The following is a 16207-nucleotide window of genomic DNA, read 5'->3' as shown; positions in this document are numbered from 1 at the left end:
ACCAAGTATTTGTAACTTGATGCAAACGTGCTTTCAGATATATACCAGTGATGAAATGAATATTCTGCTCAAGTTGACTTCGGACGGCTGAAAATGACCCGTTTCCTTTGAAAGGCAGAGAAGGGCAAGGGAGGAAGGAGGGTTGGATGTCCTTGTACTGAGGGTAAGAAGGGGTGAAAGGACTTTTTATACACAGACCTCTCAGTTCAAGCTTCTGTTTCCCATTATTATACCCTCATTCACCTTCAAGCTGTGGCCCCCACCACTGCGGATGAAGAGACAGACCTGGAGATACTCCACTGACCCCAGGTGCAGCAGGCAGCCGCTTTTCCCACAGTGTTCACGAGAGCAGAAATGCCCATACTCATACACACAAACTACAAAAACAGAGACACTAAAACGGGGTATAAATAAACTAGTAGGGGTCCTGTGAAAGGGTCTTTTGCCAGGTGCACACTGAAACCATTCCCGCTCTCCCCTGATGCTTGCTTTCAGTGCATGAAACATCACAGATTTTCCTTTGTGCGAAAGAGCAGAGCAGAGCAAAGATGATGGGTGCTTGTGAGGCCTCATTAGAGGGCTGGGCGATTTGGCCTAAAATCTAAATCTAGATAACTTGAACATTTTAACTTGATTACAATTAATGAACAATTACTTCATTTATTTATTTATTCATTTTTTCCATCTTATAGTTTACTGACAAGTTTTGTATGGTAAATATGCTCACATATTACAGGTGAGAGAATTCTGAATGAAGCGTGCATTACTTGATATTAAAATGATTGAATGATCTACTTTCACACTGCCTTAAACCAACTGTCACTTTCTTCTTATAAATATGTGAAAATAAATAGCTTGCACTTTTGGAAACAAAATAAATTGTTTTCAATGCTTTTCATATTAAAAGTATAAAATAAGCAGTATCTCTTCTAAACAAAATAACTCTGATATTTTAATATAATAACTCATATTCTGTAAATAATGCTTTAAGCAGTGCTTTCTTGCACCTTCTGTAAACCATAATAATTTTACTGTAATAAAAATATTGGAAAATATGCCATCTCAAGGCATCATCGTCAATGTAGTGCAAAGGTGCAACGTGGAGTTACATTTTAACAAGGCTTAAAATGTAACACCCATGTGTTCGATGCAGAAGTATAAATCAGCCTTAACAGAGTGACCACGTGACTCCACATAGGAAGAGAGGGAAAAGTAATTGGAAAAAACTGACCTGGAAAAATTAGATCAATTATAGGTTCTGAATGTCGATTTAGATCCCTTTTGATTAATCACCCAGCCCTACCTCATTGTTATCAGACGCATCAACAGTCCAAACTTGGACCTTTATTTACAAGTTAAATGTTTAATTTCAGTCTGATTAAAGAAATAATTCATCTTAATAAAATAAAAAACTTAAAAAGTATCAGTCTAATGTTTTGTGAAAATGAAAATCGCAAACATAATCAAGCAAAGCTACGACTGTCATGCACATCCTGTCAGGGAAGCATGGTGTGACCAACAGTAACTCTCCATCAAAGGCCAGAGGGAGCTCTTGTGCAGAAACCAATAAACACACACAAAGACGAAACCCAGGAAATCCACAAAGCAGTTGCTGAATCAACAGAAGATTTAACTGCTTTCATAGATTCAGCATGTCTAATAGATACATGACTACTAAATCATCTCATGTAAGAATTTATTTCAATCACTCAACTGAAGTTATAAAGTGAGTTTGGACTTAGCATTTACTACACAAAGCTGTAATTCCTCCTAATTCATTCATTCTGTAATTCAAAGCTGTAAGTCATTATCACAAAGAATCTTATCGTCCAACTGAACTGAATTCCATATCAAAATCAAAGTTAGCGCACCTTATTGGTGGTTATGTGTAGTACTGCTGCTCCATCTGAATGCTTAGCAAGAGGTTTACATGAACAGGCTTTACTGACAAAATGACGAAAATCACCTACAATTAACCTCCCCAACCTAAATATGATTTTAATAATGTATTTTCCTTTGCCCTAGTTCTTTTATTTATTAGTAGTCGCCACAGTGGAATGAACCTCCAACTTATCCAGCATATGTTTTACACAGCAGATGCCCTTCCAGCTGCAACCCAGGAAACCCATGCCAACATGGGGTTCTCCAAGCTGCAGCTCAATTATGATGGCATGTCTTTTCAGCAGTATGAGTCTGTGTCCAACTCATGCAATTTCCAGTCCTCTGTTTGTCAAATACTCTATGCTGTGCGAGTAGCATATGGGGGTGTCACAAAGAAAACTGTAACCAAGAAACCAGCAGCTGAAGTTGAGTGTAAAAAAGATGTATGTGTTGACAGCTGTGTTGAGGATGCGTGTGTATGTGTATCTGTGTTGTGTGTGAGGCCCATAGCAAAGACCTATCTGGGAAAGATTTTAAAGCTCTACAGCACTAATAGGACTTCTGGGGGCTTCTTCTCAAATAACCAAAACAAGAAGCACTAACAAAAACAATCAGGCCCACTGGCTTGCTGTGCCTTGTGTTTCAATGTGTGTATGTGATCCAGGTACACACCCTCATGATGACTAATAATGAGTGGGGGCTCAGCTATCAAAACATGATATACAAAAAAAGACGTGACAAAACACATCCAGAGACTGGCAGAGAAAGCATGAACACACTACAGTCATAACTTTAATAATAAAACAAAAGGACTAAATGACTGAAGCTGTGAGTAAGAGAGAAGAAAAGAATGAAAGGGAAATGTGTCACTCACATCCTGTTGAATGCCTGTATATACATGTCTATGTCTTTTAAAAACCTAGATTTAGGGTTTCCGTTCGCTTGTAGCTGTATTTCTTAATTTATTTCAACATTTTTTATTATGATATATTTCAATTACACACAGTTATAATCAGATTTATTAGTCCCCCTGAATGATTAGCCCCCCTGTTTATTTTTTTCACCGATTTCTGTTTAACGGAGAGATTTTTACAACACCTTTCTAAACCCAATAGTTTTAATAACTCATTTCTAATAACTGAATTATTTAAATTATTTCATTTTAATTATTTTAAATCATTTATATTTTTTGCCATGATGACAGTACATAATATTTTACAGGATATTTTTCAAGACACTTCTATACACCTTAACTAGGTTAATTACTTTAACTAGGCAGGTTAGGGTAATTAGGCAAGTTATTGTATAACGATGGTTTATTCTGTAGAAAAAATGTAGCTTAAAGAGGCTAATAATTTTGACCTTAAACGGTGTTTAAAAAATTAAAAACTGAGCCGAAATAAAACAAATAAGACTTTCTCCAGAAGAAAAAATAATATCAGACATACTGTGAAAATGTCCTTGCTTTGTAAAATATAATTTGGGAAATATTTAAAAAAGGAAAAGAAAAAAACAAAAGGGGCTAATAATTCTGACTTCAACTGTACATTTTATTTTTATTTTTAATTAAAAAAGTAACAAATAAAAATCAAATATAATAGATAATAATAGAGAACACTCACGCATGCATCCTGCTGAATGCTCTGTAGGATGTGTTTAGCGGGCACCAGAAAGTCGATGATGTATCGCAGTCCGTCTCCACGGTATGTTGTCTCCACCACATCTAACACCTGGCACAGTACAGTGGCCGCAGTGGCTTCAAATGGAGGGTAGAGAGCGGACAGTGTGCTCTGGATACAGCTGTCCAGAGATTCAGAGTCCTGCAGAAAAACAACAAACCCTTAGAAGAAGAACTAGCTTAGCAACAGTACTGACATAAATACAATAGGATTTTTACTACTTATACACTTAATGAAGAAGCCAGATGACCTCAGTTAAGCTACAGATAATCCCAGCTGAATTAAAAGCAATGCGCTGCCCATCAGACCAATGAATGCATCTATATTCTTTTACATTTTCATCTTCCTTTAGGTCATAATTAATTCACTCATTAGTCCCTTTATTAATCTAGGGTCGCCACAGCGGAATGAACCGTAGACTTATCCAGCATATGTTTTACGCAGTGGATGCCCTTCCAGCTGCAACCAATCACTGGGAAACATCCATACACACTCATACATTACAGACAATTTAGCCTACCCAATTCACCTGTAATGCAAGTCTTAAACTTGTGGGGGAAACCAGAGCACCCGGAGGAACTCCACGCGAACACAGAGAGAAAGTGCAAACTCCATACAGAAATGCCAACTGACCCAGCTGAGGCTCGAACCAGCAACCTTCTTGCTCTGAGGCAAACGTACTACCCACTGTGCCACTGTGCTGCCCTTAGATCATAATATTGCAGTTTAAGAAAAAGATTTCTAATAACACAAAAGTCCAAAGAGGGTTTTTCTCTATATCATTAAACACTGTTTTGAACTCCATCAAATGCCTTGATTGTACTGCGTAATTTTTAAAGAACGTCCACCACACAATATCCTGAGATCAAATTTTATGTTCAATGGGTACAATGGATGATTAAGATGTATTAGTAGTGTATGTTCAAGAGAAGCAGCCTTACAAATCTAATAAACTAGTACATATGCAATTTATTATTGCTTGTTTTTGACAATGCTCTTTGTATTTGGCAGTTGACATGAAAGAGAATTTAATTATTCACATAACAAACCATATGACATTCAACAATCTTTGTGTGCGCTTTGTTTCTGTGAGTTTAAAAAACCATATATCAGGAATTAAACTGTTTTGCTTGCTGCTGGAGAAACTGAGGAACATGCTGTTAAGACACTGCCCTTGTCTAGAAAGGGGGTCGGGAACAAATCAGTGTTAATTTCGACAATGAAAATAAGGGCAAAAAACTATAACTAAACACAAACATAAACTTGACAGGTCATCTGTACTAGTAACTTGACTGAAAACTGTGAATATACATTTTCCAATCCAAAGAACAACGCATTATTGTTTGTTGTGAAAAGAGGCTAGAATAAAATGTAGCAAAAAAAAAAAAAATCTAAACATTCATTTTTGTTATAATTGCTTGTGCATTGATTACATTACTGTCACATTACTGGTGCAATTTGTTGACAGCAACCCTTTTTGATATAAAAAAAACTCAAAAAACTCAAAAAAAAGGGGCATTTACAGTATGGTAAAAATAATCCATGAAGTATTTTAAGCTAAAAAAAAAACACAAAACTATAGACACTTTATTTTGAGACTTTATTACATTTTGTCACTCGACTCAGCCCTGTCAACAAACACACCAAGCTTTTTTTTCTGCTGCGTCCACACATGTCCTGTAAGCAGCTGATCAATTTCCCTGGTGGTTTTCATCAAGAGGCTTTCTCTCAAAGAAGTTCAGAGAAGAACAGTAACTGCCGGTGAAACCCGACTCTTATAGCCAGTGCAGGGAGCGACTAAAACTCTGCTAAAAATAACAGCTGCTCCTGTCACACTTTAAGAAGTAGGCCTCTAGCCTAGCTTGTGTCTGTTTGTGCTTCATAAGCATGATCTGATCTACTGCCAGCCACAACTTGGTGGTTGATCTTGTTCACAGTTGGTGATTGTTTAATCAAGGAATTAAGTACATGTAATCGCTTTTTCTCGCCGAATATATCCCCACAATCATTGAACCAATCTGTAATATGCAATTCTTCAACTAAAGGTTACAGAAACAAAAACAGCTAAATGCAGCCAACACTAATCTACTAATTGTTAAGTCACGAAATGGCAACAGTCAAAAAAATGGTAAGTACAGATGAAGGTTATTATAGTTAATGAAAATGAATGAAAAAACAAATAAAATATTAAATAATCTTCATTAACTGAAATAATAATAAAAAACTAAAGTTTTTTAAAAACCAGAACTAACTGAAACTGTATTGTGTACATACAAAACTAACTGAAACAAACTAAAATTATAGCAAAAACGTCCTTCTTTTTTGTCTTTGTAAATGTATTTAATACATAAGCCTACTGTAGGCCTTTTAAAAGTAAATCTATTTACTTTGCGCTGCCACGTGTTTGACCCGTAAGTCACCTTAGAGTAACCCTGATGCAATTGCCCAGATCAAGCCAGTCCTCCTCCGGTCTGTCCTTGCTGTTGCTCCCGTGATAAAAAAAATAAAATAAAATTGACTGGACATGACAGCAACACAGTGACGGCATTAAATACGACCCAAGCCGAGACTTAAAGGATTAATGTAAAACATTTGTGCCCAATAATGGCTTTTTATTTCTGTATTAGTGATCTTGATCGCGAATGAATCGTTCATTTTAACAGAATCTTCTAAGTGAACTGGTTGAACTAGTTCACCAAATTGAACTGAATAATTTGAAATGATTCACTACTCCAGTAAGCACTCTTATCCACAAACTGCTTACTATTTAACATGCCTGTTACTACCTCTGACTTAAAATAAACCAATTTCCACAGTTATTAAGTTAGTAGAACAGTACAATGAGATCAGATTCAAGAAGCGGTGAACCGATAATACTGCACATATAATTAAAACTGAATTTGAAAACAAAAAGTCAAAACAAAATAAAAACTAAAACTATGAAAAATCTAAAACTATTATAACCTTGGTACAGATAAGCATATAAATATTTATATGACTGTATTTATTAGCAGTAAAGATTTGTAATACCCAGAAGAGACTGTCTAATTAGTTTCACTGGTTGTTGTCTGTGAATAACACACCTTGCATGTCATCACTGACCGGTCAGTACTAATCAGTATTGCTGTTAATTACATAACTAATGAGTTTACTGACTGACATTTGTAATTAAATGATTTTATTAAAAGTGCAAGAGATTGTAAATATGCTTGCATGGTTCAAACATCCTGTGCCCTCACTTCATTTCTTGCTGTAGTTTTTACACATCAGTAAATTAAACGTCCTAAACATTTTACAGCACAATAAAATGTACTATTGTAATATGAAAAAATACACAGTTGCTGTTTGTGAAGTAGGTATTTTTACATTCACCTCATTATTACATGTTTCTAAATTTACATACGCAGACTTTTTTTCTCATTTGTTTCTTTCATACAGTTTTATTGATTCGTGTCCATCCTTTACAGTAAAGTGCAGACAATGTTTTTTTTCTTTTTTCCATTTGCGCAGTGTTTTTTTTTATTGGTAATAAAACTAGGCAAACATTTAAGTAGGCTATATGTACATTAGTTAAAAATTACTAATTATGCCTATATGTGTTTCAAACAATGATGTTTAATCAGTCGTTAAACATTTAGGAAATTCCTATAGGTTGGCATGACTTGTGCATCTGTCTTGGTCACGGACATCACACATTCTCCAGAATGACACAACACGTACTCTGACTTTAACAGGTCTCACCATGTGGTTTAATATGACCATCATTTCCTATTCTTTGTTAAACACATAATAGTTACTGTATCTTTTATTTATTATTTTTCATTCAAATGCTAAAAAACCCCTCTAAATATAGCTCTACCCTACCAGCTTTCGCGCTATGTACTAACAATACCACTTACTGTATAGCTAAAGAAATCTATCTAGCACATCAAGTGGCTTTGGCATGTAGGCTAAAAGATATGCATAAGTCATTCACAGACTGCCTTAGAGAATCGTCTGTGTGTAATTACCTGTGCATGTGTGTTTGAGTGCGTACACAAGAGTAGATTTGAATCTGAGGTAAGATTGTACAGATATGGAAACCAAGGCAATGGTTGAAGTGAATATGTTTATGTTGAGAGAAAGAAAGATAAAGAGCATGGGAAAGAATGAACTAAAAAACAACATAGCACAGCTGAGAGCTAAGCTGATGCACAGGTGCACTTGGAGTAAATATTGTAATTCCACCAGCATTAAACAGAGGATGAGCGATTAGAAGTGTAGGAGGACTGAGAAAAACCTTCCTGCACACAAAACATTAAGCTTTAACACAAAACATTACAACAAAGTACCAGAAGGTTTTCCAACATGGGTATGAGGACCGACCGTCACACGAGATTATAAGGACACATTTAAAGGCAACAAAAATTCAGTTACATTTTTGGAAGAGGTTTAAGGAATAAAATGGCATTCTAATGGATAAAAACTCTTAAAAAATGAGATTTTATGTTGAATGTCCAAAGTTAGGCTACACAAGACGAAAACTGTAAACACTCAGCCCTCATAGGGTTATAATCACAAATTATTTCAATTTAATGGTTGATAGAGTCCAGCAAAGATAAACACAATCATTTTCTCATTATAACTAACAGACTAAATTGGAGAAGCATGTCAACTGGGGCATTGCATCTTCCAAAATAACTATAAAAAGGGTTTGTTTGTACATATTTTAAAGACAAAACTGTAATGTAATGTGACCAAGCATTTAATCTGTAATCAAAACTGTAGTCTGAACAAACATCCTTTTGGGTGAACTTTTTGAAATGCTGTCTCTGAAAGTCAATACAGTTATTTATTAATTATAAACATTTCCTAAGTCTATCATTCATTCATTCTTTTTCTTTTCGGCTTGGTCCCTTTATTATTCTGGGGTTAAAACAGCAGAAAGAACCGCCATCTTATCCAGCATGTTTTTACGCAGTGGATGCCCTTCCAGCCGCAACCCATCTCTGGGAAACATCCACACACTCATTCACATTTATACACGAGTAAAAGAATATAATGAATGAAAATGTCTATGCATATAGACATATAATGTAATGCTGTGCAGTACATGTACATGTAATTTGCTTTTTTCAGTTGTCTCCATTTTAGTCGTTTTGTGATGATGCGATGGGGTGCATGTCTGCATGTTCCCCGCTGAACTGGTTGTGTGACGTTTCATTCGTGGGACATTCTAGGGAAGAGTGTGCTTGCCGCGCTGCAGGTTATTGGCCTGACAGTGGAAACACGACATGATTTCAGCCTCACTGCTCAACCTCCTGGGTGATTGGCCCGGCCCGGCCCGGCCCGATAAAAGCCCTGGCTTGCAGTAGCCCGACAGTGGAAATGCGGCTATTGCCAGTGACTCGTGACCCCCGATATTCTCTGAGGTGGTTATAAATATACAAATCTTGCATGCACACAAATAGGTCTAAGTCTATTGTTCATTTAATTTTGGAGAACCTCACTCTAAAATATTCTCCATATTCAGTTGTGACCTTGATTTTTAGTGTATGTGAGTGCCGTAAAGGTGTCAGAAGGTTCAATCTGCTGCCATAAAATCAATCTGCTGCATCTGACCCTATTGCTTTGTCTTTGATATAAGTAATCACTCCAGAGGTCGCAATCCAATGGAAAACAAAATTAAAAGGCTGATGGCTTTTTATTTGCATGTTGTTTTTTTAAAATGTAACTATTACATATTTTAAAATGTTTCTTTAGTTTATAAATAAAATAGGGTATTCTGATAGTTTAATAAAATAAATTAGATTTTTAGAAATCACCAAGCGACCCCTACTCATTATCTTGTGACAAGGTACCAGTGCTATACAGAACACCTTAATTGTTTTGTTTTTGATCCTTGCTTTTTTTCTAAAACAAAAACTATTGGGAAAAGCGCTAAACAAAAAACACATTGAAGTGTACAAAATTCTACAAAATATTTATCAAAAAAATAAAAAAATACTTGTAAGGTACTAAGCTAAAACAAAAAAGCCTTTTAAGATTTTTTCAGACAAAGACTGATATGTTCACGTACATGTATAATTAAATGTGTGTGTGTGTTTCACTTAGGATGTGCCATACTGGTGCCTATCAGTGCTATAACTCAGTCAGTCTGGGAACTCATTCAACTACACCCATATCTCTACCATCTGAAATAACAGGATGAAAGTGTCCTCGTTCTTCAGCTCATCTTCTAGCTATGATAATTTTGATCTGTATCTGAAGCTAAAAGAAAACAAACTGATCTATCTATTTTTTCTGTCTACAGGTTTCTTCTCCATGAAAAACATTCTCACACATTGTGGCAATGATACATAACGTTTTAAACAACATAAATATAAATTCTTGAAGATGTGTTTGATGCAAGTTCAAATGATGTTTATCAGATCTAAACAGCATCTGCATGTTTGAGTGTTCTTCATCAGCATCAGTCATGTCAGATATAAGAGCCACGTCTTGTACAGAAAACATTCTAACGGCCCTTTTCAAGAGTAAATGAATTCCAGGTTTTGAGATCTTCATGGGTTTGTGATGTGAATGTTCAGATTCAACAAAGTCCAAAAAAAAGAGAGTACTGCCTAGTCTCGAGAACCCAGGAGTGCCAAACCAATATGTCCATTGTTATTTTAAATCGGAGAAGGTATTTTTCAAAATCTGGCAGCAGGAGAGCCTTCAAAAGCAAGAAACTAAGGGGTTTTCCTCTTAAACATCTCCAACAGAGGTGCCATGAAGGCATCACTCATAAAGCAGGCTCTGATGCTTGGGAAAAAGCTCTCTTGAGGCCTACAAAAATCCTGCCGACTCCTTCAACTGAATAATGTATAACAACATTGAGTTGGCCATTTAAACCCGCACAGTAACACACACCACCCATCATCGTCAGGAAAAGCAATATCACTTTTCCAAGAGCTGTCACTCCAGCTAAACTCCACCAAATGGTGGCAGCATGAAAGAAAGATGTTGATTGGAGGAGGCTGTGGCTTCAAATACTAGTCATGACTAATGCTCAGTCACAAGTCTCACTGTGTTTATAGTGTGTTAAACCAGGAAGGAATCAAATGCACCCATCCTGTCTCAAATAGCAAAAAAGCTAATATTTCCAAGAGAAAGTCAAATGTCTTACATTCTCTCCATTTTTACCTTTTAAAGGTAAGAACCTACAGCTCGAGCTTTCTTCTGTCTCTGTGAGCTGAATGGAAGACTCTAGAAGGGACCAGTCTTTGAAAGAAGGGGGATTTACTGTTAGTCTGAAGCAGACAGCTTAATTTCCTCCTGATCTGAATGGCCACACAAGCTGCTCACCCCTTTTTATCACTCATCTTGGTCTTTTCTCTCAGGCATTAGTGAGACAAGTTTGAGAGATTTGGACCTACAATGGTATCATTCTACAAAGCTCCGTTGTCATGCCTACAGGATAAACAGTGTGCCTCATGAGCTTGTGTAAGTGCGCTTACCACACTTTGTCAGAGGGATATTCTGTGGTTTTCTGAGTGTTTGGGGTTGGACTTGTTTTTCATTACATGAGTTCTTATAAGCAGGCCCACACAGAATACATTTTTTAGCATCTTCCCAGGTTACTTTTGGTACTTCAAAGACTATGATTCAAAATACATTCAAAAGTTGGCGATTTTATATATAATGTAATGAGTAATTCCTGCTGCAAATTCAACTTCGCCATTACAGGGATAAAACATGTTAAAAGGTACATTCCTAATTAAATTTTGGAATCAGATAAGGCATTCTTTCTCAAAGATTTTTTACAGGCTGCACCAATTGGTAAAATCTACATGTTTGCTCCATCAATGATGGATGAAGCGTTTGAAACTTGTTCTAGAAAGGGTGCGATTTCACTGTCTGATCTTTATATTAAAGGAAACCTTGCTTCTTTTGAACAGCTGGTACAGAAATATGACATTCACAAATCACACTTTTATAGGTACTTGCAACTTTGGAACTTCGATTTTCAGCAACTTTACACGATGGAATTGTATTATTGCAGTACAATACTGTAATACAATTAAAAATTGTTTATCGTTTGCACTGGTCTAAAGTCAGACTCTCGAAGATCAATGCTGACATATACGATCAGTGTAGGCAGGCTCCTGCTACTCTACTGCACATGTTCTGGACATGTCCAAAGCTTTACATGTACTAGATTAGTTTTTTTAAAATCTTTTCTAAATCATTTAGGGTGGGAGTAGAGCCATCACCATTTTCTTGCATTGTAGTGGTGGCAACTGAGAACGCTTTTCTCAACATAAGACAAATTAATATGTTAGCCTTTGGTTCTCTTCTGGCTAGAAGACTGATATTGTTTAAACGGAAAGACCCTTTTCTAGCAACACATAATCACTAGACAAGAGAAGTCGTGTCATAGGTTGGAGAAAATAAGGCTTACTATCAGAGGGTCTGTTGAGACATTTTATAAGATCTGGCAACCTATTTTAACTCTCGTGATGGAAATGGACATATGACAATAAGAGAAAAAAGGAACTAGTGTCATATTTTCATGTCATGTTTTCATCTTTTATTTTCTCTATGGACATTTGATTATATATTGTTCCTAAATCTAGTGTTCTGGGAAAGTTTTTTTTTTTTTTTGGTTTGCTCTGTATAACAAATTAAAAAAACCTTGAACAAAAAAATAATGTAAATCACTGATTTTAACAATTTTGTAAACAGGCCTGTAGCTCAGCTTCACCTAGTCATTGTATAATCAGGCTACAGTTACGTGCTTGTTGTGCTTTAGTCCTTCAGATTTTTTTTGTTATACTCTGAATACATTGTGTCTTTTACTAGAAAGACAGAGGAAGACTGTGGTTCACATGTGAAATGCTCACAAAAATCCTTTGTATTGTCTTTTTGAAAACAATAACAAATCTTGGCTTACATGCTGAATTGAACCATTTCCCAGAATGTGACAAACAGTCTAATGGTAGCTTGTCTTCGTTGTTAGGAGGAGTGTTATTTATGGCATGGGCTCTTTTCGCTAATGGTAATCATGGCATGAGAGTGCACACAGCATACGGCTTTGTTAAATCAAGCCTGTCTACTTTTAAGATGGCAGCTTGGCCTTTGGCTGGACAATATTAGATTACTTAAAGCATCTCGTTGGGTCACACTCTTACTGGTGAATAATCAAATCAACTGCATCTGTCCCCAGGGAAGAGTGTATACCTCTGTTGACTGTTTAACCCTTGAGGAAAGACATTTAAAAAAAAAGCATTGTAATGGAATAGGTTGACACTGCAGTTGCATTGCAAACAATATTTGCATCACACTATCAGGCAACAGCTGTTTTATTTTTGTTTTGCATAGTAAGTGAATTATATAGTCTTCGTCAAACTGTCCAGGTAGAGGTGATGCAATGTGCAACTAAATATCATACATTCATTCATTCTCCTTCAGCTTAGTCCCTTTATTCATTAGGGGTCAACACAGCGGAATGAACCACCAACTTATTCAGCATATGTTTTATGCAGCGGATGCCCTTCCAGCTGCAACCCAGTACACACACACACACACACACACACACAAACACATTCACACAAACACAAACTATGGCTAATTTAGTTTATTCAATTCACCTACAGCGCATGTCTTTGGACTGTGGGGGAAACCAGAGCACCCAGAGGAAATCCATGTGAATATAGGGAGAACATGCAAACTCCAGACAGAAATGCCAACTGACCCAGCTGGGACTCGAACCAGCGACCATCTTGCTGTGAGGCGAGTGCTAACCACTGAGCCACCATGTCACTGAGCCACCATGTCACCCGTAACTGAAAATTTGATTGATTACAAATGGTACGTCACTTCTGCTTTTCAAAACCAGTGCACAACCAGCTGTAGTTATGATAGCCGAGCAATGTCTGTTAGTCCAATTTTTGCTATGTTTTGCAATATTAAACTATTAAAAGACGAATTATTGTTTCAGTTGTATCCTTGTTTTTATCCCTTTATCCTTGCATTCGGTATAAAGAAACATTATAGCATAGTGGTTTGACAGACGACAGGAATGTAATATGTCCAGACTTGCATCTGACAAAAAAGTCAAACATAGAATATCATAACTAGAGAGATAAGATAATCTATTAGAAATGTGGGTCAATTTAAGTCAGAAGAATAAAGGAGTCTTTGTTCCTTGAAATGCAATTTTTGTAAATTGTGGCTGAGCTTTAACAGATGTGTAAAGCAATAAGAGGTGCAGTCCAATATGTGGGCACGCTCTTAAACACAAACACACACACACTGACTTCAAGAGATGGCGTATGGCAGGACAGAGCACTGGGGACCTGACCTTTCACCCAGCACGAGTGACAGAATCAACCAGCTGTCTATTAGACAGTAAAAGAGAAAAGATTGACAGAGTGAGAGAGGTAAGCTACCCAAAAGAGTGGGCAAATTTTCCGTTTCCAGTATTCATCCTGTCCCAGTTGATCAGGTGACCAGGCTATTGTGTATAAGGATGGCACAGAGGTTTAGAGAGTGGAAACTCTGGCAGCGTACAATGTGGTGGTAGTACGTCAATGGGGAATTATGAACACAAAAGAGGCATATAACCCTCTTTCTTTCTCTTCACCCCAACCCCCACAATAGACATTTTCCTACTTCGTTATCAGCAGACTGATAAGAATAAGGTTCCGGACATTTGGACATCTAGCATCTACCAACTTCCTGAGGAGGTGAAGCAGCTGTTGAACCATGACACTTTTCAGTCAGCACATCAAATGATTGTCCACTGCTGCTGAACTCACTCACAGATCACTGGGTCAGATCTACCTGGAATTCAGTGCTCATATATAGCTCACCAGTAGAAAAACATATTTAGGAAATTTTTATCCAATGGCTGGCTAAAGAAATGGTACATGGATAGACATTTTTCCAATGAAATGGATCCCTGGAGAGACCATTTTTATTTGAGAGAACAGGAAAAGACTTCAAAGAGACGAGCAGGCCTAAATATAAAACAAGTATGACTGTCAGCAATGTTTCTTTTACAAATTTGTTGACAGGACTGATATTTTGGCAAGATACTTTATTAAAGATTTCCATTAAAGGCACAGTTCAACCAAAACATACAGTTTCTTTTTTTAAATATTTCCCAAATTATGTATAACAGAGCAAGGACATGTTCACAGCAAGTCTGATCTTTTTTTTTTCATTCAGAGAAAGTCTTATTTGTTTAATTTCGGCTAGAGTAAAATCATTTTTTTATATTTTTTATTTTAAGGTCAATATTATTAGCCCCTTTAAGCTTTATGTTTTTCAGAGAGTCTACAGAATAAACCATCATTATACAATAACTTACCTAATTACCCTAAATTTACCTTTACCTTAACCGAATCAACGTAGTTGAGCCTTTAAATGTCACTTTAAGCTAAATACTAGCATCTTAAAAATATCTAGTAAAATATTATTTACTGTCATCAGCACAAAGATAAAATAAATCAGTTATCAGAAATGAGTTATTAAAATTGTTATGTTTAGAAATGTGTTGAAAAAAATCTCTCCGTTGAACAGATATTTGGGAGAAAATAAACGGGTGGGGGGGGGAGTAATAATTCTGTCTTCAACTGTATATATTCCATTATTATTTTCCTGACAGTGTGTCTTCATTTACTGTTTCAAACCTGTTTTAATATTTTAGACTGAAGTTCTGACTGAATTCATACAGGTTTAGAGTGATCCTAGTGCTATGTAAAAATTAAAAAACAGCAATTTTGAGACTGAGCATCAATTAAATATTAAATTATGAAAAAACACAGACAGAGTAAGTAAAATATGGGGAAAGAAATTGTGCTAAATGCTAAAACAGAGCACATCACATTCCTGAGGTGAGTGAGGCAGAAAATGAGAGCTGTCTGACATTCCACAGGGAATCAAACCTGATGCTCGCACAAGTCATAACTGTTCAAACAGCCCTCAGAAACATCAATAAAACCTCCCCATGTGCATTTTTAAAAATGATTTACAGAAGAAGCACCGCAGTAAGTTTCTATCTACAATTTAGTAGGCCTAAATGTTAAATGGTATACACCAGCTGGAGAAGATTTGATGTTTATTATGGATATATATGGACTTTAAATCAATGAAATTTGAAAATTATACCAAAAAAGATACCAGAAATGAAAATTATACATTTATTAGCTTTGCATTCAGATCTTCACTTCACAAGGTCAAACTTTACCAAAAATTTTATAAATATTCTTACGTATCCTCCGACTCAAATTTCTAAAAAGAAGTCAGAAAAGTCCTAGTAAACAATGAAGACAAATGAAGTAATGATGAAGTAATGACTTATGAAGTTGTGCTGCAGGAAGATCATTTCGATGCCTGGATTGTGTCTAAACTGTACTGAGCAAAATCACAACAGCATTTAGCCCTCTTTATGCTCACATTTTGTGACATCATGTCTGCTTTTTGGTTTGTTTATATGTCTTCATTTTGTTTTACATTTACATATCTGCACCAGAGTTCCAACCCTCTTCCTTGAGCAGCTTCAATTAACAACATTAACAGAGAGAGCATCTTAATTTAACCTGTCTAATGTGAACAAACCCTGATTCCTAAATTCATTGTGTGGCTTTCCAGCAGTATTGATAAACGTCCCTCGGATGGCT

The 16207-nt window shown here is 36.3% G+C and overlaps 1 protein-coding gene across 20 annotated transcripts in view; it reads right to left on the bottom strand.

Annotated features, from left to right (window-relative positions):
* The window catches only part of plekhg4 (pleckstrin homology and RhoGEF domain containing G4), a 119354-nt gene that overhangs the window by 58251 nt on the left and 44896 nt on the right, over positions 1-16207 (bottom strand). For all 20 annotated transcript variants that reach the window (XR_015495861.1, XM_087261370.1, XM_087261375.1 and 17 more), the window contains one exon: positions 3504-3701. Coding sequence is in view for 4 of the 20 variants with exons in the window: in XM_087261368.1 (XP_087117494.1) it covers positions 3504-3701 (198 nt within the window). In the remaining 16 variants the exon portion in view is untranslated. The remainder of the gene's footprint in view (positions 1-3503; positions 3702-16207) is intronic.

The sequence above is a fragment of the Danio rerio genome, chromosome 7, assembly GCF_052040795.2.
Source record: "Danio rerio strain M-AB ecotype USA chromosome 7, GRCz13ab, whole genome shotgun sequence".
Taxonomy (NCBI): domain Eukaryota; kingdom Metazoa; phylum Chordata; class Actinopteri; order Cypriniformes; family Danionidae; genus Danio; species Danio rerio.
The sequence above is the reverse complement of the archived record's forward strand: the minus strand, read 5'-3'. Positions and strand labels throughout refer to the sequence as shown.